The following is a 26,415-nucleotide window of genomic DNA, read 5'->3' on the forward strand; positions in this document are numbered from 1 at the left end:
TAATGAATTATTTGTTTGATTATTTGAGTAAAAGTGTAACCCTTTTTGATTTCAGCTGGTATATAACTAGCTCTTTTAATTAGCATACTTCTGTTTTTATATGGATGTTGAAATTTATCACTGGGTTATAAAAAAATAAATAAATTTGTTGTGGATTAAACTTAAATCAAATCACAGAGGCCAAACTGAAATGCACAAACTAATCTTATTATGGCTAATACTATTCACTTTGATTTTGTCCCCTTCAGGTTTTGTTTTCCCCTAAAAGAGAATTACATTTACTGCAAGTTCCTTATATTTAAAATCCCTTTAGGATAATAGCTCTTAATTTTGTCATGTTTAGATCAATTCTAGTATATCAGAGTTGCTATTATACTAAATGTGGCGGGATAAGAAACAGCATCAGCAGTAGGATCTACTAGTTACACCAAATGTTACAATTAGTTCAATATTAAATAGGGTAATCACTTAAAACAATTAAGTTATGCACTTTTAGATAATTAAGAGTTTTGCCTATAAATCTATGCAATTTTTCTTCAAATGAAATTCATAAACAATACAAGAATGTACCTTATTTGCGAGACTGGACCAGATCCTCTTAAAGTAACCATTTACACATAATGATATACATCACTCTGTCTCTGTTTGCCAAGCTCCCTGATTTAAATATTGTTTTCTAGAGAAAAATAATACCATGGCACAATCACTATCAAGAAACATATATTTTACTCTTTTTGAAAGCCACATCTTAACTTGAGAACATCTTCACATGATATTGCCCCATTCGGGCTGACTATCTTATTTTCTTTCTTATACAATAATAGGATTTCAAGTACCTTATATCCAAAGTAAAAGAGAAAAGCAGTGTGGAAGAAAGGTTTTTATTTATTTATTTTTTTTACATGTAATTTGTGTACTATAGTTATGGCTTGTTATTATTTGGAAGTAATAGTTGGAAACTAAAATATATATTTTGTAATTGGTAAATTGAGAACAGAGATAAATCAAAGTGGAGATTAAGCATAACATGCTTAACCTTTAGATTCTGACAGTTACACTTTTTGAAAAATTCTGCTGATAAAAAAAATGGCTCAAATGGTTGCTTTTTATAAAAAAAAATTCAACAAGGAGCATAAATCTCACTGTCCGCTTTTTATAAGGAACACCAATACAAGATTAGACTAGACTTGATGAAGAATAATTCCTAAAGCTGTGTGAGACTGTTTTTTTTTTTGCCTTTGAATGTTAATGGAGTTGGATGGTTGTTGTTGATCTCATGGGATTTGTACTCACAACCATGGTATAAAAAAAGTATTTAGTGAGTGCTCTTGTTGCAGAAGGGGCAAATAATTCAAGATACAAGAAGGGCATAAAGGAGTTCAAATAATACCCTTTTATGACAAAGCTATGCATAATAGGATGTATCGTTGTACAAAATGCTGAACCTTAAAGCAGATGGCCTACATCAGCAGAATAACACATTTGTTGCCGCTCTTTTAAAATCAGTACAGGAGGCTAGACTGTAAACATGCTAACAAATTTACACATGAAAAAAATTATTTTCAAGGTTCTATGATTCTTTTTTTTACCCGTAAAACTCAGACATTAGAATCAAAATGTGCGTGTAAAACATGAAAGCATGCATCTATCCTGCCCTGTATCAAGACTTTTGGAAGGGTATAGTGGTTTGGGGAATATAATAGTATCAATTACGCATTATCTCTGTTCTCCAAGCTGACAATAAGTTCAGCTTCTCAGTGCAGTTGAACATCTTCAGGAAGTTGTGAAAGAGAAGATTAACATTATAGATGCAGCTCCAACTCTACAGTGAGTGGATGTGTTATGTAATATCCCATCTGTCTTTAAAAGTTTGTAAAGTGGAACAAAATGCCTGCAGTATTTCAGCGCATTCTCAAACTTCAATTCCTTAAGTTTTCTAATTTCTAAATTTTTACTCAGTGAATCTTTAACTTTAGTATTACAGAGAAGAAAATAGACCCAGTTTTATAGCTGGAGTGAAGCAGCATTCATGGCTAACACTGAGAGCAGAGACCACTCACGCACTGAATATTCTTATAGCTATTTAATCAAAGAGATTTATTGATTTATGGTGCCCAGGTACATGCTGACTCTTCATACATCTGTACTTTGTTTGTGCATGCCGGGCTCAGTGGGCATTCTCCCACCCACCGCAGGCAGCTGTAGCACTTGCCTAACCCACATCAGTGCTCTTGTTTCCCCACGCTGTGGATGGTTCGTATTAGCTCCCCTCCCACCAACCCGGTCTTTGCTATACACCTCCTGCTTTGACTCACCAGACCAGGCCTCAGCAATGCTATTGGATACTGTGAAAGGGATGAGCAGCTGAACCAGAGCCAAGTAAAAGTCTGACAATGCCGCCTTCTTGGGTGTCTGATATGAGGTTAACTCCCTACAGTCTTCTTAGTAAATCTACTCAGCATCTCTCACTGGATCAGTGCATTCACCAGACTTTTAGTTTAAAAGGGGTTCCCTCAAATGTGTGCAGTGATCCTTCTTTAAAGGGCCAATCATTCTGTCATGTCTGCTCTGTGATCATGGCCACTAAAGTAATATATAAAGTCAAGTATCTTTACTTGATTTAAATATGTATCAGATTTAAATATAATAAAAAAAAGCACAACATTTTTATAGCTGACTGATTTGAAATTTTGGATGCAAAGTTATATTTATTAAAGTAGTTTATCTTCAGTATGGTCAGAATCTTGGTTCCATTAGACAAATATTTGCTGTCTACCTTCCAAAAATATGTGGCTGTTTGTTATTCTGTTTGACCTTTGAAAAACAAAAAGGTTAATGACTAGAACAGAAGTGTCTCAGAGGGAACATCTGTCATCCCAGGTGGTCAGGGGTTAATGCCACATCAGCAACACACTTAACATATCCAGTTAAGTTTTTGTCATCTTTCTAAGTATTTTAAAAACTTATATTACACTTACTTTACTAATAGCAGGTGGTCCATCTGCAGCAGTCCTGTAGTCTTTTTGCTAATTCATTCATTCAGTTTTCAACATAAAATCAATAAGTTAAACTTTTTTTTTACTGTATAGCTTGACACAATTTATTTTAATGAATATGGCGCTGTCAGTTGATGTTGTTGGATCATGACTCACCTCAAATGAGAACTGACTTGATGTTTACCAGAATGGTTTAGAAATATTTGAAAGTTTTTTCATGATGCAGTCATCTCAATTGTTTCAGTCTTCCATCTTGAATAATCTGATCCATGTTTGTAGACATCCAGTGCCACAGAAAGCTTGTTAGTGCAGTTAAATATATGTAATTTTTTTGTTTGGTTGTTTCAATTGAGACTGTGCTCTTTAATAACCTGCATTTTTTTGTTAAAAAGCTACAAAAAATGTGACATTGTTATCAAAGCTGCTCTAAATTCAGATCCGCTAACTTTACCTTTAATATCTTTCCCCTCTGCTCATTTAACTTTTTTTACGATTCCTTTTTTTCCTTACAAGGTAAGATACCTAATAGCTTCCAGATGCGAGGCCCTGATGAGAAACAGACACAAGAGTTTTAGAAGAAAGCTTAATGAAAGCTTAAAAAATGCAGACCACCTAACCTTATTGGAATCTGAACTTTTTGATAAGTCCTAAATTACACAGAATGCCAAGATGAATTATACTTCTGTTGAGATTTAAGAGCTAAAAACGTGTCTTAGCCTCTTCCTTTTATTTAAAATGCAATTGTTTTCAAATGCATGCACCAAAATATGTCCTGTTTTTAGATGTATAAAGATGGTAAAAAACATAACAAATAGAATATTTATGGATATACATGTATAGATATGAATGAGTAGAGATGGCTCTCTTAATCAACACAATGTTTTTTGGTGGAAACCTAAGTCCCGCTGAACACATTTATAAGCAGGTTTATTTGCATTTAGGGAGGTATTTGTGCTGTAAATGTTTTAGTTATTATCCCACGAGTTTTAAGTTCATATAACCAGCTTTCATTTGTGGGGATTTTATGGAACCATGACTTACAGTGATACTTGCAAAAAAATAAAATACATCTATCAGAGCTTTCTGTTTTTTTTTTTCCCAATCTGGTTTTGTTCATCTTTGACCCAGATGTACCGATTTTCAGTTGGTTTCAATCTTCTTTTATATTTTTTTAATAACCATGTTAACAAAGGATAAAAGAACAGCACCTGTCTCATGTCTAGTGTCTAGACTGTAGAGATCTGTCCAGGGTGGAGCTGCCTGCTGGCTAATAAATACTGGAGACAGACAGAAGCCTTTGCTGTAAAATTCTCACATCTGTAAAAATGTCTGAAACATTGTAAGAAATAATTTCTGACAGAAGCTAATTTAGAGTATTCTTTCTTCAACAAAAACCCTACAAACTGAAGAATGGGCTGTCAGGACTGCTTAGCACAGCTTCCATACTGTGCAATCATTAATTGGAAAAAGATAAGACATGGGGTTTCTGACCACCCAGTCACTTCTACAATCTGGTCAAGCTGAAAATTGACCAATTCCAAATCCCAGTTTATTACTCACTGTATCTCTAGAAAAGAAGGAAAAGAAAGCATATGCTTTCAAGGCAGTTCAGTATTTGATTTTTATTAGAATACAAAAACAAAGTGCTTTGTTATTACCATATTCTCAAATGAATCAAGTCTGACCTTAAATGTATTAAAATCACACACCCTAATTTTACTGTTATAATATACTAATATGAAGTTGCAATGGAAACATTTCTAAAAATTAGCTTAGTATATTTGAAACTCCTACACAATCAGACTGTTTAAAATGTCTCTACTTGAGTTTTACCTTAACTATAAAAACTTCGACTTTGTATAGTCAGGACTTTAAAAGTTGGCAAGACATTAGGGGAAATATGTGGAGTAAGAGTGAAGATGATTTTCTTTGACAACTTAGAAGTAGTCATTCAACACACTGACCTGAACTCTGTCTGAGCGAAGAAATACAGAAACTCTGTTATGATGTTTCTGTTTATCTTTTCCAGCAGTGTGCTGGTTACAGAGGGCCATGTATGACAGGGGAGAGTTGGAAAACGTATACTTTCCCAAGTGAGCAATCCAGTTGCAAGTTACTGTATATTATCTCTCTTTTGTTCCTCTGCTATACTTTTGGATTGAAAACCTTTCTAACCTGCTGCCCTCAACCCACTTTCTCCATGTTTACATCAATACAATATTCAGCTAACAGGAATATAAAAAGTTCTAGCTCAGGTTTACTTTATTGACTAGATATCAAATACTTATTTTGCCTCATTTTAAAAGGATGTACAGTACAATCATTTACTTTAAAGAACAACTAAGGGAACCCAGTTCTATGGATGATAGGAACCGTTACACTGCAGAGCACATGTTGCTTTGCACAGCTTTTCTGTCAGCAGCCAAATGTGAGTCTGTCTAACTGAGCACCTACTGAACTTTTTGCAACAAGTATTAAATGTTGTCATGTTTACTCTGCAGCATGTGCAACATATTTTATTAATGTTCATCTGCAGTTCATGTCGGGTTAAGTCATTACTGCGACAGTTGGAAGCTATTTCCACAGTGAAAGACAGATCTGGAGGATACAATTTGGCAACTGGTTGGTGCTTTAAAAATTTCTGTGATTAAGACAGTTATTAACTTTGACAGTTATACTGTCCTTCATGGGGATACCCTAATTCATGAAAATGCACATATGGAGATTTAACTTGTTAAATCTGGAATAAATTGTTTATGATTCAGTGAAGCGGAGATGTTGACAGATGTTTATGGGTTTTTTTTTTCAGCGTTTTATTTTCTGAATTTTTACCTTCTCTATATTTTACTTGCCTTTTCTTGCAAGAGGTCTTCCACTGACCCACAGCATTATATCAGTATATTAATGAAGTTTAAGCTTGGTGCTTTGTATTGGGGTACTGAACCAAAGTTTGACCTTTTGAACTTCACTAAGTTTCCCATTTAGCCTCTTCCAACACATGCAAATTATAAGGTGTCTTAGACAGTTGATTGTTTCTATGATATTCACTGTGTGATATTTCTGGCCCACAGGGGTAAATCCCGCTATTTTGCATTATCCCTGTCCTCCCAATGAACTGTTGTTCAAACAGATTTTTAACCTATCTAAAGTCTGGCTACTATCAAAACTGAAATAAAAAAGCAACATTTAAAAAGTAATCTATGTTTTATATGTCGTATTTTTTAAAATATATTTTTCAGCACTATGCAGCAATAAAAGCATGCCACTTAACTTTGTTGTAGTACCTTGAAGTTTTTGTTCCGATTCACAGTTCAGTTCATATACGTCACCAACTCGCAGAAATGTCATTGTATTCCGCATATTTGCTTTAGATTAATATGTACATAAAATAAATATGTTATTATACCCATTTAAAGTACACAGACAGCTCAAGATACATTTTTAGTCAAACAATTATGGACGCAACTTTTTTACATTTCCTGAAAAGATTCTGATTTGATTGCACATGATCCTGCTTAATCCATATAAAACTTATTTAATAACTTTCGCAAGTTGAATATTGTTGTCTACTTAAACTGGTGCGCTCTAGCTCAGGTATAACAACAGTGATTTGATTCCTGAGTTTATATACATTAAAGCCTTCCTGCAATTTCCCCATTGTGGAACAATAAATGGATTTTCTTTTCTATTCTGTTCTATTCTATTCTATTCTACAGGGTTTCTTGATAATGCTTCTCTGGGTCTGATGTTCTGCAGCTTTTATTTAAGCAGATAAATACCTAAAAGGTGCAGGAAATCAGACCTCCCGGACTTTGTTATACACTTTACTAAGCTTCAGTTATTCAACGAAAGTATAGCTGTAAACAACTGTGAATATAGAAATCTCTCTTCTTCAAGCTCAACCTCTAAATGTGCACTTTATCTTAATGAAATTTTAGATTAGGATTCAGTTTCAAGAGTGGAAATGATTAGCTTTATCAGAAGTTATTCTACGTGAAAGAGCATATTTTTGAGGATGAAAACCTTTTTACTGGGCTTATTGCTCAGCTGCTACTATTGGTTGTTCAAGCAAGAGGGAGACACAGGAGGACCACTTAAGATTGGGCACAGTGTTCTTTTTATTGAACAAGAAACAGTGTTTAAGGTAACTTTTCAATGATCCAGTTGCAACATCTCTATCAATGACTGCTTCCAGGAAAGCTGCACAACTAAATATAAAAGCCCCTGGCCAGGTTTACCAACTAAAGAATGGAAAAACAACAGTATGCAGCATGAACAGCAGAGGAGGGAGATGTGGAGCCACAAGTCCTCTCTAGGTCATGTATTTTTTTTCTGCCCAGCCACTGAACCAGGTGAGTCCAAACTGCAAAATTTAATTCTCTGTACAGATTGGACTCACCTGGTTCACTGCTGTAGAACAAATAACAGTAATCGTATTTGCAAAGAGGGCATTAATTGCAAGTAGCACAAGAGAAAAGAATGAAGACAGAAGTCTCTGAGCCTCGCATTACCCTCCATAATTGGTGAGTGGTGCTGTAATATACTTCATGATATCTTCTCAAATTTCACCTCGCCCCAAAAGTTCACCCAAAAATACACAGGGGAACTCTTGATGTCACGCTCTTACAGACTCTCCTGATGTAACCATGCAAATATTTCACATATGGTTGGTCTTGATCAAAACATTGCTTAAGCTTCTAACATGTGCTATTCTGACATATTTGTCAACAGTTGCGTGGGTTTCTTCCTTCCACCGGCACGTTGTGGTCTCTGTCCGACTCTTTCGTGTGGTGTTAAACATGTCCCAAACATTTCTGACCCACGTATCCCCTCTACTTTAGTGAGTAAAGAAAGAGGCCTTGGAGGGAGGTATTTGGCTGATTTTCCTCACATCTGCTTTCTCTGAAGTGATGCCAGGACAATAGACAGGGAGTAGTGTGCATGGCTTCACACCAGCTGTGACAGCTCAAAGCGTCTCTCTCTCCAGATTTCTACAACTCGCCCACTCTTTGAGCCTACGCCTTCCTCTTTGTCTTTGCTGCCTTCTAATGATCTGTGTCATATCATCAGTCTTTTTGCATGTTGAATCATCTTGGGCTAAACGAGTCTTGCAGTTAAAGTAGTTTGAGAATTCTGGTTGGCATGTCTTTAAGATTCAATCAAATCCACATATCAACCAGATCCAATTCAAACTGTGGAGAAAAAACTCATTGACATTTTAGTATCCATATTTTTATTATAAAAAATCAAATAGCGTTTAAAAAAAGCAAGACTTTAAGACTAGTTTCTGTCATATTGAACTTAGCTTGTGTTCTAATACTTCCATGTGTGTCAAGGTGTTAGAGTTGTATTTAGTTTTCTTTAAGGCAGGTTACCGATGAGTACCTTTTTCTTTTATTGCATTTATTTTATTAAATTCAAGAAAATGTTTTCACTTTGACATAATCTCAGGACATAATTATCCGGCTTCTTGTCTTATAGTGCACGGTTAACATCGGGCATAAAGGAATCGCTATTATCTCTCATGTTTGTAAGTTTGCGTCTGAGCAGGCATTTAGGATCCAACCACTAGATAACCTCTAGCAAATGTTGGATCTGCCTGAAAACTTCCTAAATGGCAAACATTTACTCATTGACTCCGTCATTTCAGGCCTGTTTGGATTGGCAGTGGCCCTGTCCTGATTGGCTGGTCTCAATGAGAACTTCGTGAGACAGATTTGTTTAACTGGGCGCTCTAAACTTTAGGAGGCATGATTATAAACGACATTGCCGGTACTTTACCTCTTAGAGTTTACATATTTGCATCATTCCTTTGCTGTTTTTTCTTATTTCCTGTGTCTTTGCTACACTTCCTGCAAAAAATGGTTAAGTAAGAAAGAATAACTTAGGGGAAAAGGTCATACTGTTATATCATGTGCAAGAGAATGCAAAGGTCCTATTGGTGTATTGTCAGTAAATTTTAAACTTAATTTGTGATATTTATTTTAAAAAAAGTCTCACAATACAAGGATTTTTAAAACTATTTTTTTAGAACACCAAAAGCCTTATTGTGGTGTGCTCTAGGGTGAAAAATATATTTTTTATTGGGACAGTTAATCAGCATTTTTGTTTGGACGGTTCTCGAATGTGATTGTAGAAGCAAGAAGTACTCCACTCATCTTTAGATTTCCAACCTACATGAGTTATAAAGGGCTTAGACAAACATTGCCTTTTCCCCACTGATAAGACAGCCACCATCATGTCTCACTCACAGACTAGAAGTGTAGGGAGAATACTTCTGGCTGCTGCAGGGGAGCTAGGGTTACTTCTGCTTTCAAACATTTAATCTGGTGAAAATTGTGTAATACGTGTGAAGTGCCAAAAGAACTCGTCTGGAAACTGAAACTGTGTCTTCATATCTATGACAAGTTAAACAACTAGGTTTATTTTGACAATAGTTGTGGTCTCTGGTATGAGCTAAGTAGCTTCAGAAACTCAAATTATCAGGAGGTGAATGGGATAATTTTCAGAGACCTGTCTAATCGCTGTCTGTAACCTGCTTCAGTTAGCACATGATCAGTGGTGCTGATAGTTATATTTGGGCTTCACGTATATCTCGTTCTTCTATATATAATCCAAATTTGGGTAGTGTTTGTGTAGGCCAAGCACATTTGCTGTTGAGGTTTCTTTTGAAAACACTCAACCAGGGAAAAATGCAAGAGAATAATAAGTCCATAAATCATACTAAAATGCCAGAAAGCACTAACTAAAACATTTTCATACGTATATTGCAGTAATAATGTCAAAAAGTAGAGAATTTATAAGGAACTTAAAGAATAGAAACATTATACAAACACACATATTCTGTAGTTTTATCTCAAAATGCATTTTTTGTCAGTCGGGCTGTGAAGACGGTGCATGGAGTACAAAATGCTTTCTGGATATTATTTAGGATGACGGTGTGTTTTCACCAAAGAAAACTGAGTTTCTTAGGATGAATCACTATTTCCATCCAGAACTAATACTCGGTCATACAGCTGCAGGATCTCTGAATCTTTGAAGTTAACTCACTGGGATGCCTTTATTACATAAGATGACACCATGCCAGTTGAATTTCTCTAAGATAGATGAGGAAAAGAGTTAAATTGGAATTTGTTAACAAACAAAAAAAGGGAGCCAATTGTTACAGCAACAACAACAGAAATGTCTGCAATGTCTGAAAAGCTCTGGACCTACAGTTTGTATTTTTTGCAAATTCAATGCGTTTTCATTTAGCTCAGCTTTAGTTTGGCACTTTAGGATGCCTATATTTAATCCCAGGGTCAACATCTTTTCATGATAATATATTAAAAGTAGTAATTACACATGTAATGTGTAATTATGTGTATGTAATGTAGTTTTATAGATAGATAGATAGATAGATAGATAGATAGATAGATAGATAGATAGATAGATAGATAGATAGATAGATAAAGGATAGATAGATAGATAGATAGATAGATAGATAGATAGATAGATAGATAGATAGATAGATAGATAGATAGATAGATAGATAGATAGATAGATAGATAGATAGATAGATAGATAGATAGATAGATAGATAGATAGATAGATAGATAGATAGATATACACAATTACATACATACAATGATAATATGTGTTAAATTTATAAATTTGCTGTTTGAAATGAATTGGTTTCACTTTCACTACTTTGTATGTATATTTAAGTAAAAAAAAAAAACATCACTTAGAAGTTTCTAGCACCCTTCACTTCATTACCTCAAGACTTAATGGAACCTGTTTCCTTGGCTAGGATCTTCTGTTCCCAGATTTTTGTCTCATCTTCTGAAAATTCTTAACACCAGAGGCACCAGAGGATTAATGCGTTGTGGTTGGAGGAATTGTAATTCTTACTTTAATTTGCTTTTGGCCCCTTGTGTGCTTTGAAAAAGGCAGTAGGCATAGAAATTATCAGTGTTCCAGCAGAAGAACATTGATATTCTACTGTTAAGCTCTAAATATAGGAGAACTGAACGTTCAATCTCCACAGAACCCTAAATGACTCCTTCCGGAAATGTACTTGATGCAAAACTCATTAAGTCATTTATATTACAATAATTTGGTTGTTTAGAAATATATATAAAAAAAGTAATGCTACTGATGCTGATTTAACTTTACTACTGTAGATAATTCATTTTAAGCTATCTAAACACAGAACAACAGTATCTCTAGGGAATAAAATGTGCCACAGCGCATCGCTTAAACTCTGGTTTCTAAAATAGTCTTCCCCCATTTACACCACAAAGTGCCAGAAGATGAGGGAAAGGCAATAGTGATAACCTTGGTAACTGGGATCAGCTTTAATGGGCTTGAAAAGTTGGTTTTGGTTGATCAGGTGGACTAAATATTCCCTTAACATCAGTTTTGTTGTGTTGGCCAGAGTTGGAATGAATATACAGTGTAAAAGGTTAATATTTTCCACAAAATTCTGTGCTGGTCAACCTGGATAAGCCATGAAATTATGTCGATTGATTTCCATTGTCGGGATGGTGCTTTAGCTGTATGACAATGAATAAAATGTGAGTCACCTCGTGAATTTTTATGTCTGCCAGGAAAAAGAACAAACATTTTCATACAGCTTTGAAAAAAGAAAGTTTTTTTTTTTTAAATCGAAATTGTGGCCTCAGTACAAAAAATCTCCCCCATGTAAGGTTGTTATAAATACCCCTCCTCATTACATACGGACAAAAACAAACACCTACAACCCCCAGAATAAAAAAGTATTGAAGTCAGCTGCAGTCTGCTACTTCTTAAAAAATGGACTAGCCTTCTTGCATTGCGCTCAGTTTCCTCTTTCCTCATGTGGTTTATTATTCTTCTCTTCGGCTGGCGTCCCTGCCAGCTTTACAACTCTCTCACTCCTACACACCACTCACCCTCTGTTAGGAGTTACATTCAAGAGTGTGGGCCATGCTCTCTGCTGAGCCCCCGTCTGCCATCTGCTCAGGAAAGAGATGGAGGCTCAATGACTGTAGCCAAACTCATCACCTCGAATGAATGATTTCCAACTACTCATTCCAACGTCGACTTAAAAAAAAAAAAAGGATTTGATGATAAGCATTGGTCGCCTTATTTTTCTTGGCAGTGCTCCTGATGAGTGTGCCACTGAGGGCCCGAGCACCCGAGCATTTCTTCCCATTAATGTTTTCCTCAAAAGCTCCATTTATAAAACATGGAAGGATGGTGAAATCTAATCAACTTGTGAGGTTTACCCCTAAAGTAATCTAAAGCCCACACTTGCTAACAATTACACCAGCGATACCCAGGGGCCTAATCTGATTGGTCTGTTTACCTTTTGCTGTCCTTGGAGATCATGTGGTAATTAAATCTGCTTCCTGGCTGACGGTTAGAAAGTTGCTCGTGTAGCACTGATGATTTCATCTCTGTAGATGTGCAGTATTAATAAAAATAGTCATAATGTGGAGTATTTCATTATTGCCCAACCAACCCGGAAACCATCTTTTCAGACAGACACTTATAAGGCTGTATTTCCTCTTGGCTAATTTCCCTTAGAGCCATTGAAAGTCAATCAACATTCTGCCAAAAATCTTCTTTGACTCTGATTCAGATTCAGCCAGAAGTCCTGTTTGGCCTAAAGAATAGGTTCAAAGATGCTTTCAAAGACTTCTAGCATTCATATGCTCCTGCTTTTTGTCGGTCATCCCCCTTGCATCCCTCTACATAAAAATATTTTCATATGTTGCCACTTTAGCATACCATACTTGCCCTGATTTTAACATGCAGTGTTGTCGTTTTTAACCATTGACATGTTTTTGTTACTCTAGGTGACGGCGACAGATGCAGACGGAGGCTCCTTTGGCTCGGTGTCCTACTCCCTTGGCTCTGGCAGTAACAGTGCTGTTCCCTCTCAGTTTACCATTGGAAAGGAGACGGGCCAGATCTGCACTAACGTTGTAGTAGACAGGGATCAAGGGCCGGACAGTTTCGACTTCACTGTAACTGCAGTAGACGGGGTAAGCCACCGTCCTTTGAAATTACGCTTAATGGGAATCCTGTGAGCCACATTGTAATCCTATAAACATGGCAGCCACGCTTTTTTTTTTAACAGCAGAGCAAAGACAGAACCTGCAATGCAAAAATATAAAAATAAAAAGAGTAAAAAAAAAATTACTGTAAAAAGTAACAGTCAGGAAAGCTCTTCATGGTAGGTAGTCTTGCTCAGCCATCTTATTCGCTGGCTGCCAAAAACTACTTAAAGATGGAAAGGTTTTAAATGAAGGAAAATGACTTTGGGTATGTTAAAGTAATCAGATGGAGAAATACCTCAACTGTCAAGGAGTAATACTTTAACAAGCTGAACTACCACCTCCCTTGGTTTTGCCACCTGGTCCAAATGAAAAGCCTGCACAGTATTCTTTTTAAATAAAAAGCCAATGAAATAGAGTCAGGTTCCTTGGGAACACTCGCCCAACATGGATCTTGAGATATTTCTCTTTCCCGAGGGAAGTTATTAATCTATGCTCATTCACAAATCTGTTTCTTTAGCAGTCTCCACCACACATTGAACCTTTAACAGGCTTTAATTCTTTTTTCTTTTTCATTTTTTAAGGGAGAGTTCATGATTTCTGGAGAGAGGTTATGTTGCTTTCATATAAGCAATCAATATCTTACCTGCAGTAGAAAAATCTGTTCGGGTTCTGATGTGATGAAAAACATAGATTAATTAGTCCTGCAGGTGGAAACTAACAACTAATAGTAGCCCAACCTAATAAGACTTCAACATTTTTAAATCAACTCCAGTCTTGAGAATTTAAGAACTTAATTCAAGTATATGCTGTTTCATGAGCATTTAAACCATCATCAAGTTTGCCTTTGATAATTATCTACCCTAATATCTGTAATAATCTAAATGTCTGTAAAAATAAAAACAGGAAGTTAGGAGTCAATTTGCTACTAATGATGTTTCTGAGTGATACCAAGAACAGAACATGCAAAGTAAGGACGTGAATTATTTCATCCTGTTTTGCAGACCTTTATCACCATAAGACGAGGCACTACAAAGTTTTTGGATGAAATCTACATGCATCAGTTAAATACATTAAAGTATTACATTTTCTAAGTGGAAGCTCCTAGTGTTTAAAAAGAGAACTGCTACATACAAACAAAAATAAATCATCAAAGAGTGACTTAAAAAATTATGAGTCTAGCTTGGTAAATTCAAATTGAGCATTTGAGACAGCTATTACATCTAATTGTGTAGCATGAATATAATATCTCATCTAATTGATATACTTTTCTTGTGTAGTATTTGGATTATCTGCACATATTCTTTGATTATTTTTATCTATTTCCTAACATTCAACATTTTACTGTTAAACTGGCTATTCAAAATGTATTATCCTGTGACTGCCGTTATTTTTACATTTTCCGTATAATGAACATCCTTAGAAAAGAATAGATAGTTTACTTTCTAGGATTGATACAAATGGAGGGAAATTACAGGGCTAGGACCCCTAAACACAATCACATAGGTGGTGCATGTTCAGTGACAGTCTGAACAGCCTGCTGCTTGGTGTATGCATATCAATAGGTTTGTCTGTTTTCTTCTACAGGGTGGACTGAGCTCAGTAGCCTATGTGAAGGTGGACTTGGTGGACGTGAACGATAATAGACCCGCTTTTTACCCACTCAGTTACGCTGTTAGTTTGAGCACACAGTGTGCCCCTGGGACATCTGTTCTTAGAGTGATGGCCTATGACCCAGACTCAGGGGAGAATGGCAAAATTACATACAAAACACTACCTGGAGGAGCCTCCCCATACTTTACCCTCAACAAAGACACAGGTTGGAAAAAGGATTTTCCTAATCACGTGAAAGCATGGTTGTATTTTGTATAAGCAAATAAACTAAGCTGTTTTTAACTATTTTGTAGGTGTTATCTCCCTGTCTCGGTCAGTCTATGGGAAAGCCAACTCCGTTATTCCCATGGTTATCTCTGCTCAAGATGGTGGCGGCCTCTTGGCTTTAGAAAATGCAAGAGTCAACATTAGTGTGGTGGCAGGGCTGGTGGCACCCCCCATATTCGAACAGGCTCAGTACTACTTTACTGTATCAGAGGACGCCCTGCGTGGAACAGTGGTTGGCATCGTCCAGGCCAGCAGTAAGACAGGTGAGGACTATGGAAGTGAACTATGACCTGAAATCTGCAACTTCTGCATATATGCATATATGAAAAGAAAGTTGTTGCGTTTGTTTGAGCACCTTTTTCTCACTACAGGTAATTCCAGGGGCATCGCTTACACAATAAGCTCTGGGGACCCTGCAGGCTACTTCACTGTGGATCCTGACACTGGAGCCTTAAGGACCAGTCTGCCACTGGATCATGAAACTCAGCCAATTCTTGATATAGAAGTGCAGGCCCGCAGCGGCAGCCCTCCTGCATTTGGACAGACTCGTGTTCAGATCACCATTGCAGACATCAATGATAATCCTCCCGTGTTTTTACCCTCGTCCTCAGAGTCTCTGCTACTGCCAGAGAACACAGAAATGGGCACAGTGGTGTATCGCATCCAAGCAGAGGACAGAGACTCAGGGCTCAATGGACAGCTTAGCTTCGACCTTTCCTCTCCAAGTGGAATTCAGAGGATTTTCAGCATAGAGCGCAGCACTGGAGAGATTCGACTGGTTGGAAGCCTCTGCTATGAAACTAACCCCCGCTATGACCTCTTGGTGATTGCCAAAGATAAAGGCGTGCCCCAGCTTAGTGCTACCCTGATGCTTGTGGTTCATGTGCAAGCAGAGAATGATCAAGGTCCTGTATTTGATACCCTCACTTACAGAGTTGAACTAAAAGAAGGAGCTCCTATAAACACTCGCTTCTTACAAGTCAGGGCTATGAGCAGAGAGATCCCAGGCTCAGGTAATCTGAGCCCACTAATGTTTCATCTTCGTCCAGATGGAGATGCCGCAGGATTCGGCATAGCAGCAGACAGTGGCTGGCTTTTCATAAAAAACTCCCTAGACAGGGAGCAGAAGGACATATATCTCCTAACGGTGCTTGCCAGCGTGAGCCATGGAGGGTTAAAAAAGACGGGGAGCGCCACGGTCCGCATATCTGTGACCGATGAGAACGACAATGCTCCTCGGCTCGCCCAGCAGAGAGTTTTCATGGCTGTGAGAGAGAATCTGCCTGCAGGGACAGGTTTTGGTCATGTGTTGGCCACAGATAGGGACAGTGGGTCTAATGGACGCCTCAGCTACCGCTTCCTGCACACTGACCGCCACTTCCAGATAAACAGCTACACAGGTTTGTAAAAACAAATGTTTGTAAGTAAACGAAACTGAACTTAGCTTGTTTCCTTACATCAGGATGTGCACAAGTGGTGTCTGGATAATTATAGAAATGTACATAAGTGATAAGAAAAAGGTAAACTAGAACTAGAAAATAAAATTAATACAGAATTTTGGGTGTATTCTTGATTTTTTTAGCACATAGAAAATGATCCTGTATGTAATAAATCAGTATATGAATTAGAACTGCATTCAGAATTAAAAGGACTGGCTGTTTTTTGTTTAACGCCCTGGAAGCTAATTAACTCCAGCAAACAGTTTGCTTCAGTGGTGTTAAAATAAATTAGAAAAAATGGATTTAGCCAGCTAACTGAGTAATGTTTTAAAGATGAGAGAGTGAAGTTGGCTCCAGATTATGGTCATAAATAAGTCAGATAATGGCGACAGCAGCATGGAGTATCTTTTTAGGCTTTAATTGGCCCACTGAGCCTGTTGGTCTTTGGGTAGAGATGCATGCTCTGATTTGTGATCAGTGTCTGACTCAGTTATGCACCTCCACAGCATCTGCCAATCCTCATCCACTTATAAATGTGAGTGTGTGTTTGTGCGTGTGTGCGAGCGAGTGTATTAAACCACATGCTGTTTATGTCTGTTACTCCTGAGTGTCATTGATAAAAGCCTACTGACTGCTAAGTCCCTCATCATTATTCTAGTGTGTTCGTCTCTTTGCATAAACTCCCTCTCATCCATCCCTCTTTTTCCTCCCCAGGTGAAATCAGTACAAGGATGACTCTCGACAGAGAGCAGCAGTCAAGTTATCAGCTGATGGTGGTGGTACAAGACGGGGGTTCACCCCCTCGCTCTGCGACTGGCACCGTCTTCATTACTCTACTTGATGACAACGACAATGACCCAGCTTTTATTCATAGTCAATCAGGGAAAAATATCCTCATTCAGGTGATGTCATTAAGCCAAGGGCATAGAAAGGCAGAGAAATTAGAAAAAAAAGAACATATTTAAAATGATATTGGTGTATTTTGCTTTTAACCAATAGGTGAAAGAAGGTCAACCTGCTGGTGCTGTGCTGGGAACGCTGCAAGCCAAAGATCCAGATGAAGGAGAGAATGGCACAATAGTATACTCATTATCAGGTACGGTATATCGCATATCAAAAAATTTTCATAAAAACTCTTCATTTTATAATTTATTTTTATTGAAATTTTTAAAAAGTGGAATGTGGGAAGTTTGCGTTTAGTAATTAGTAAAAATAGATGAAAAACTAAAAACAAACAGTTTGGTTTTATCTTGGAGAAAAATGTGAACAAAGAATTTCCAGTTGGCCAACAAATGTGTGAGAAATTTCCTCCAACAAAGATGGCAAAGGCTTTGCATAGTGGAGGAATTGGGAAAAGGTGTCTGGAAGCTTAAACTGGACACTTTCAGATCCATGAAATGGCTTTGCATCAAGATTCATCATGTATCTGTTGCTGATGTGGCAATCTGGCTTTAGGAACAGTTTAGTAAATCCCCTGTTCTGGAAAATACTGTTAGAGTCTCTCAAAGAAGAGCCTTTTTCTGACTTTACTTAAAGGCAGCATCATTTTCATGTTGGGTGAAACTATTTAGATTGAGCTCCACACAATGTAAAAAGTTTTTTTTTTTCTCTTGGAATCAATAGAAAGACTGTCCTGAGAAAGACCAAAAACAGGAATGTCAAGATTTTTATTAGCAAAATGTTCAAAAGCTACACTGTGCTTATATCAATTCTATATCAGTGGCTCAGTGAGAAGCTACCTACATTTTTATTATTGTGTGTTAAAGTAAAGGGCTACAATGAGAAATTTGGAAACAGATTACTTTGATCAAAGAGAAAATTTTCAGTGAAAGAAAAAACATAATTTAATTGTAATTGTAAGTACTTATTTATTGATTTTGTTGTTTGTTTGTTTGAAGAAACTTATTTTTTTGATTGAATGATCAAGACACAAATTTCCTACCCATTATATGGTCCAAGCAAAAAACAATTCTACTTCAATTAAAAAGTTGCTTTAAACCAAAAAAAAAAAACTTCTATCAAAGAAAACATTTTCAATCAAAGAAAAGCAGTCTTCAGATGTATCTTTTTGAGTTCTAACTATATTTTTATTTGAACATTTTCGCATTCAAATACTTTTTTCTTTGATTAAATTTATTTTTTCATTGAAATGAAAGTGCTTTTAATTGAAAATATACTTTTTGATTTAAGCAACCTTTTTTATTGAAAACTAAAGACACAAATCTACCTTCATCGCCAACTGCAAAGCAACATTCCATTATACCATCATGCCATGCCACTTTACCTATAGAAGAATTTAGATAAAGACAGCAAGCCTGACCAAGATAATATACATTAAAAAAATCAAACTAAAACTAGAAATAGAAATCAAAAGTGAAAAGGATCACAAACCTCAAGCACACAAAATCACAAAAACATCATTTCCAAAAGTGCACATAAATCCAATGCTGAATTGCCAACACTGGCCTGGCTATTCCTCAGTTGGAATTATGTGGAGATTCTTGAAAAGAATGCATGCCAAAATATGCAATGTGATTTTTATCACATGCAAATACGTTTTTGATATGTGTGTGCAGGAGGAATGTGATTAAATAACAGCAGAAACATCTACTGTATGCAGCTGCTTGAATTTCTCAGAGTGTTGAGCTTTCAGAAGGTGTTAAAGAATGAAGTGCAAAAAGAAATGATTTTGATAAATCAACTGTGGTAAGAAACATGGACTGGTTCTAGTACAAAGTAAGAAATAGGAATAAAAGAATCTGCTTTTATAGAGAGGTCCTACATGGAGTTACCCATAGGTGTTAATAGAAGCCATAAATGTCAGATAGCAAGAAATCTTCTCTCATTGTGACACAATCATCTGAAAATAAAGGAAGAAGCATATGACCAATAAAACTATATGTTTAAAAAAACATACATGTGCATTGACATTCATTGAATTATGCATTTGGACGAAACTCCTTTGTCAGATTAACAATAAAATAGTGTTAAAAATTGTGTTAAAAGATAATGTTGAACAACGATGTAACATTATAAACTTAAATATGGCGTTCTTATTAACTTTAAGCAGAAAATCAACATAGCAGAAATGAGGGAGTGAAAATATCAGTATGAGTCCTTGACCTGTATAATACGGTTCAAAATTGTGTTAATAAAATGAATGATTTAACTCCTTACTGTATTTAAATTTTCTGAATATGATTGTATATGAAAAAATAGATATACTTTTCTCACTCCCACTAATAAGTCTTATTTATGCATTAATGTAAAAGTAAATCACCTCTTTGTGTCTGTAAGTAAAGTTAAACAAAGGAGACTGTTTCTCATGATCATTTGTCATCCAAACTAAAGCGCTTGCCTTTGTTTTAACACTTCAGGTTTGTGTATTTTGCCTTCCTATAGTTATCATCTCCTGCTAAACGTTAAACTTTGTGTCTCTTCAAGGTCCCAGGGCTGAGCGTTTCTCTTTGAATGCAATCACCGGCGAGCTGCACTCATCATCCCCTCTCAGCCACTCGGAAAGGGCCGAATATTCTCTGACAGTGACAGCCACTGACAGAGGACTACCCCCGCGCAGCACCTCCTGCTCCCTTACAATTCAGGTCAGACTCAGACTGGAGCTCAGCCAGCACAAACACTCTCACTACACACCTATTTAATATCAAAGAATGGAGCCAGGGTTGAGAGGATCCTTGTCTCCGGGCTCCTCAGACTAGCTGCCGACATATCAGCCTCACTTCTGACAAGGCCACCTCCCACCCTCCTCCCTTTTTTCTCCTCTTGTGAATTTTCTAAAGGAAAATTTCAAGTTGAAATGGAAAGTGGGTCTAAATTAAATACTCCCAGCTGGCTTATGATGAAGACCAGCTGTAGAATGCTCAGATCAAGGTCATACCCAGTGACTTCAACACTTTTTTGGTACAGTAGCCCTTTTTACAAAAAGTTGCAAAGCTTTACTTACACTTAACCCTAAATACATCACTAAAGTTATTTTTAAAGGTAATATATAAACTGGGAGAGAAATGAAAGAAAATAAAGAGTCTTGGAAGAAACAATAATTCAAGGGTTCTTGGAAAATAGAACTGGCATATCCACCAAATACCAGTTCAGTTTTTCTTTCTTTTCAATTATTATAAGAAAAACATGAAACTCATAATTATTAGTTAATTTGGTCAAACATCGCTGTTTTTCTTGCTTGCTGACGCATTTATAAAATAATTCCTTATTTTTTAATATCAATGTTTTAAGGTTCATGTTACTCTTCCATCTGATTATAAATTTCAGCTAATTATTATAATCGCCTTATTTAAAAACATGTTTAAAGAGCGTATTTAGGAAACTGCTGTTGGAATCTATTGTGAGAACAGAAAAAAGAAAGAAACTCAATTGATTTTTACAAAAAATCTGGGCTTAGTCTCTCTCATTCTGCTGCTGTTATTTAGTTAAACTTGTGCTCTTTTCATGCTATGCTGTAATATTTGAAGAAGAATAAACAGCCCCTTCAAAAAGTACAAAGCGAGGAATCAATTTTGCAGTGTTAAAGTCAAATCCTTGAACTGTTTCTTCCTTTGATTCTGTTACTTTTATCATCTATTATTTTTCCTGGCAGTAATACAAGTATCATATTGAACATAATTAATGGTAGCTGCCCTTTCATCTATAAAAGAGCTCTTGTGACTAGATTAATTTTCTACCACTGAACACATTCAATGTAAGTGAGAAGACTGGATCGAATCTGCTGTTGTCTATTGATTTTAATGTTGCTTGTCATTATAATGCATATACTTTGGTTTTACTTAATTACAGGTGATCAGCAAAAGCAGTCAAGACACTAAGACGAGGACCCACTCCGTAATTTTCAACTCTGTGGAGGAGGAGGCCACTCCTGGCACTGTTATTGGCACGGTTTGCCTCCATGACAGAAAAACCACAGAAGAGGGCAAGGTGACGTACACAGTGATCGGGGGCACCGATCAGGATGGGACTTTTGTTGTGGACCGCCTAACTGGTGATGTTTACCTAGCTTGTCCTCTTGACTATGAACGAAACAAAAGGTACAGCCTGAAAATCGAAGTGGATGACTTCTCGCAGGTCCCTCCTAGAAGCACGCTAGTCAACTTGGACATTGACATAGAAGACAGCAACGACCATTCCCCTGAGTTTGCTGAAGACCCCATCACAATCGTCATCTCTGAGAACACGGAGGCAGGCTCCTCTGTTTATACTTTCCAGGCAACAGATAAGGATGGCAGTGGGCCTAATAGTGAACTGCTATACTCTATTCTCCAGCAGTGGCCAAATACCCCTGGGCTTTTCAAACTTGACCCTGTCACTGGTATTCTCTCTTTGGGTCACAAGCTGGATCATGAGGTCACGTCAACAATGATGCTGGTCGTTAAGGCGACAGATTCGGCCCTCAATGCCAGCCAGAGGCGTTGGGGTTCTGTCACAGCAAGGATCTATGTAACCGACGAGAATGACAATCCACCAGTATTCATATCGCCAACAGCTGTCAGCGTTATGGAGGACCAGCCTGTGGGCTTTGTGGTGCTTTTTCTGATGGCCAGAGATGCTGATCAAGGGGAAAATGGAAGGGTGACCTATAAAATCCAATCAGGCAACACAGGAGGGACATTTAGCCTCAACCCTAACACAGGTAAGTTAAGTTATTGAAGTTAGGTTCCAAGAGTTTTCTTATTAAAACTGTGTCATGAAGACATGTCAGTCGGAACATTTTATCCCCCCATGAGGCAAGTTTGCCACAACTTAAAACCAGAGACAATGACAGATCTGGTGGAAATAGAAATGCTGAAGGAGGGCAGATATTTCTCCATTAGATAAGTGAACAGCAAGATTCTATCCATTAAATCTAAAACAAACAGCAGAACAAGTAAAACAACTATTGGGGGAAAACAGTATCGCCAGATTGAGAGGTTGTGGAGTTACTTGAAAAGGCAAGCCCATATTCACTGCTGTAGATTCAAACTGCTGTAGAGCTGCATCCTTGTTCTTATATTCAGCAATGTATTCAACAAAGTGCTGTATATTGACCTAGATTATTAATATTTATGTCTCAAATTTAGTTAATGCTTGGGTCAAAACCTAAAAAGTGCTGCTTTGGTGCTGCTTCTGGAAACAATGTATGAAGAGTTTCAAATGAAACTTAAATTTTATATATCAGCTTAATCTCCAGAAAATTTAGAAAATACAGATTTTCAATTTTGAGTTCATACATATAAGTAGAGAAATATTTTTATGTCATCAGGTCACTTGTTAAGAAAATCCGCAAGGATACAAATGTTTTTATTCTGACATGTTGTGCAAATTCTTTTTTAGGTGCACAGAGAGAAAAATACATTCCACTTAGCAGATTATTTTAAGATCAGCTTAACTTGCAGGTTTTCCATATCATTTATGCATAAAGAGACTGAAATTACCTCAGGTGTAGGTTGATTTCATTAATACTTCAAAGTCGATTTTGCAATATGTTTTGGGTCATTAACCTGTTGAAATTCCTATTGATGACCCAATTTCATTTTATTTGCAGTGGTTGCTAGATATTTTTTTAAATGTCCAAGTATTTCAAAGGTCCATGTACTCAAACTAGTTTTCCAGCTCACAGCATCCTTGATACTCACACATACTTAACAGTGTGAAAGTACAGTACTGTGTGCATAAACTCAAAGGTTTCTCATTTTTTGTTTATTCTGAATGGAGAGTTATCAGTAGCACTGATTTGGCTTCCAATGATACTGATGCGAAGTGTTTCTTTAAAATTTCTTAATATCAACTAATTCAATTTATAAATAAGAATTTGTGTATTGTCATAGCTTCAAAATTGAGCCTACAGTACTACACAAACACACAGTAATATGCTGCTTAATTAATATGGAGAACCACAACCACTTGGTTTACCTTTCTTCAGTCCTATCCCTATGTTGGAGGCTGAAGCAGCATGCCAAATAATAAACTCACACATGAGAATGTGCAAGCACATGTGCACATTCACCACAACAACCCATCATCTGTTATTGTAGGTCTATTCCCATGAAAGAGCAAAGAACCTCCTGCCCAGGCTTCTGGGAACCATTAGAGAGGGGATCAGTTACGCATGTTTGAATGTGTGTGTCTGCACGTGTGTGTTTTTAAGGGTGCACTCGCCTTATGTGTTTGTGTACTCGCATGACCCTGCCCCTTAGTCAACACTGACCCCGAGCTATTTGGTCCTGTGGGCTTTGTTGTGGTGTTTGAGACACGTGTCAACATTTGCTCTACCTTCCCTTAAAGTCCCAACCAGGATTCCCCCGTCTGGATGGAATCCTGTCTGTTTTCATCTCAAAGTGTTTTGATGAAAACAGGATATTAAATAATCACAAAATTAATCAACCGAGTGCCTTTGCTGCCCCTGCTTTGGGGTCTCTGGCTGAATCTTCCAAGTCATTACATTGCCTCCAATCTACTTTATGGTCAATTTTAACCTCTGAAGGAGTAGCCATCAGTGAGTAACACTCATTTTATATCAGAAGAGAGGTCATGATATTATTTCCATTCAATATTGACAGTAAATAGAAGAGTGCGTTGCTTAATTTATGTACAACTTTATAAATAAGTTTGAGTCCAAGTTTACTTTTGAGGAAAATGTAAAAACCAAATAACCTAAAACAGTAAACCATGAGAAGCATTCAAAGTATGTTCCTACATAATTAAATAAAAACAATTGAAAGGATATACAGTATAAGAGTAATAAAGCTTTAAAAGGTGTAAAAAGAGTCTACAGTATGAAAGCTGATGAATACATATAGATTTTATGATTAGATTTATAACTTGGTATGAAGAGATAGAATATATAGCTAATATTTCTTAATTTAGGAGCTACAACTTTGAAAGGCAGAAAACAGCTATGTAGATATTTATCCATGACATCCATTGAATAAGTGAACAGCAAGATTCAACACTTAAATACTAAAGCAAACAGGAAGAAAGTATAGCAAGTATTGGGGAAACATCCTCATAATTGTTTTAGAAAACTGCGCTTTGGATTTACTATGAATGACCGAACTGTTTAACAACAATGTATCCTGATTTATACAGTAATAATATAGTTGGAATGTAGTTAAAAGTCAGGTCATCATTTCAAATAAGGAATAAAAAACAACCATTTAAAAGCTGCAGATAAAATAGTCCCAGTGTAATTATTTTTGTTTTATTTAAAACTAAAATAATTTGCCACACAAGAGCCTTTAATGTAAGATGTTATAAAGGCTTAATGTTCCACGACCTCTACAAGGAATGCTGCAATTACCATGGAGACCAAAGATAAGTATTTCTATGTTTTTGCCTCATTGTGATTGTGGAGGTTAGAAGTCGTTCAAGCTTTAATGTCTAAAACATTCAGAAAATGTTTTGCAAAAAATAATTATTGCACCTCATTTGCAAATAGATATAAGCTGTTGCTTCTTAAAATCGTTCTAAAAATGTCTGACTGAAGTTTCCACTAGTATTTTTGATCATTCATCTACAGTATTTGTGATGAGCTTTAAATCTTTTCATTATCTGCATTGATTATCTATTGGATTAAAGTGACAACTCTGGTTGGGCCACTCTAAAATGTTATTACTATCAGTTAAAAGAAAAACGTTGATGAAATTAAAATATTCAGCTATACATGAGTAGGGCATGAATACTTTTCAGTCTTATTTTGTCTGCCTCTATGAAAAGAGACATAATCTCTAAAAATACAGTAGAGCCTAAAGGATGGATGCCTATGAAGAATCAAAAGTGGTCCAAGAGTATAACCTTGGGGAACTCCACGAGAGAGTGGGGCCAATGGATAAAAAGATTCCCCAAGGTTTCGTCTTTTACAAAACTCCTGTCAGAGAAGTAGGACTATGCGAGTACAGTGTTTGGAATGTAACAGGATATTGTGGTGAACTGTATCAGAGGCAGCAGTGAGGTCTAAAAGTAATATGGCATCATAAATCTACACAGGTGTGACACATTGGCATAAAAACAACCAGAATCCTTTATTGAATAAACCACAGTCTTTGTTTCCCTTGCCAAATGTTATCAGTGAATGAAAGCATGGCAGGATCAGAGAAGAGTCAAATTTAGGTCTTAACTTTTACCAGGTTAAGGCTTAGGGGCAAGTTATCTAATTTCTAACAAAACACAACATGAAAAAAACATAAAGAACTTCAAGAGAAAACAGTTTTCAGCCTCTCTGCCTTAAACAGTTGCATCTCATTGAATAGCATGAAATTGAAATTGAATCAACGCAAGCTCTAACCTCTAAGGGCAGGATAATGAAAAGCCAAGGGTGCTCCTAATTTCTCCGGAGCACGGCAGGCCTGGTTGTTGCGTGTCTGCAGTGTGTGTTTACGGCTCCTCTCTCGAGGGCTGTGGTATTCCTCAATGGAAAATCTCGTAAACTGTGGCCAGACGGGTTGGGTTGTTACAATAGTGGTGGTAGTGGCTCTCAGGTGGGCAACACTGTGTGTGTGTGTGGAGGATATTAGCTTTGATTTGGCCCTCACACGGCAACTTTTCACACTTACTATTTAAATAAGCTGTAGTCACACAATTCTGAAAGCGGTTTGTTTTATAGCCTTTGATAGCACACTGAAGGTTTTGTTTGTAACCGCCTTTTTTAAACTATAGCCCAAACACAAAAACAAGACTTTTTTTCCGGTCACGTTTGACCTTTCATTCATTTTTTTGCAGGCTCTCTCTCTATTTTCAAATCACTGGACCGTGAGGAGCAGGATATCTTTAACCTCACAGTAACTGCAGAGGATCATGGGATACCTCAGCGCTCTTCTAGTCAGATTCTGTGTGTCCAAGTGATTGATGTCAACGATGAAGTGCCCTGGTTTGAAGAGAGCCATTATGAAGCACAAATCTCTGAGAACAAACCTGCGGGAACAAGTGTTTTAACAGTGTCGGCTTCTGATCTGGATCAAGGTGAAGTATGCAACACATAAACCACACTTCTCCCACATGTACTTGATATGTTTGATATGGACATTTTCAAAATAAGCGTTATCATCCTTTTCAGTGTTAGTTTAATGATTGGAG

At 36.9% G+C, this 26,415-nt stretch overlaps 1 protein-coding gene across 1 annotated transcript in view; it reads left to right on the forward strand.

Annotated features, from left to right (window-relative positions):
- Positions 1 to 26,415, forward strand: part of LOC119789528 (protocadherin-16-like) — a 103,877-nt gene that overhangs the window by 65,049 nt on the left and 12,413 nt on the right. The window contains exons 3-11 of the mRNA XM_038294451.1: positions 12,821 to 13,009; positions 14,609 to 14,840; positions 14,929 to 15,165; positions 15,274 to 16,302; positions 17,056 to 17,243; positions 17,341 to 17,437; positions 19,786 to 19,943; positions 21,148 to 21,997; positions 26,062 to 26,301. Coding sequence (XP_038150379.1) covers positions 12,821 to 13,009; positions 14,609 to 14,840; positions 14,929 to 15,165; positions 15,274 to 16,302; positions 17,056 to 17,243; positions 17,341 to 17,437; positions 19,786 to 19,943; positions 21,148 to 21,997; positions 26,062 to 26,301 — 3,220 coding nt within the window. The remainder of the gene's footprint in view (positions 1 to 12,820; positions 13,010 to 14,608; positions 14,841 to 14,928; positions 15,166 to 15,273; positions 16,303 to 17,055; positions 17,244 to 17,340; positions 17,438 to 19,785; positions 19,944 to 21,147; positions 21,998 to 26,061; positions 26,302 to 26,415) is intronic.

This window comes from Cyprinodon tularosa, unplaced genomic scaffold (genome assembly GCF_016077235.1).
Source record: "Cyprinodon tularosa strain WSP-4 unplaced genomic scaffold, ASM1607723v1 ctg34, whole genome shotgun sequence".
Taxonomy (NCBI): domain Eukaryota; kingdom Metazoa; phylum Chordata; class Actinopteri; order Cyprinodontiformes; family Cyprinodontidae; genus Cyprinodon; species Cyprinodon tularosa.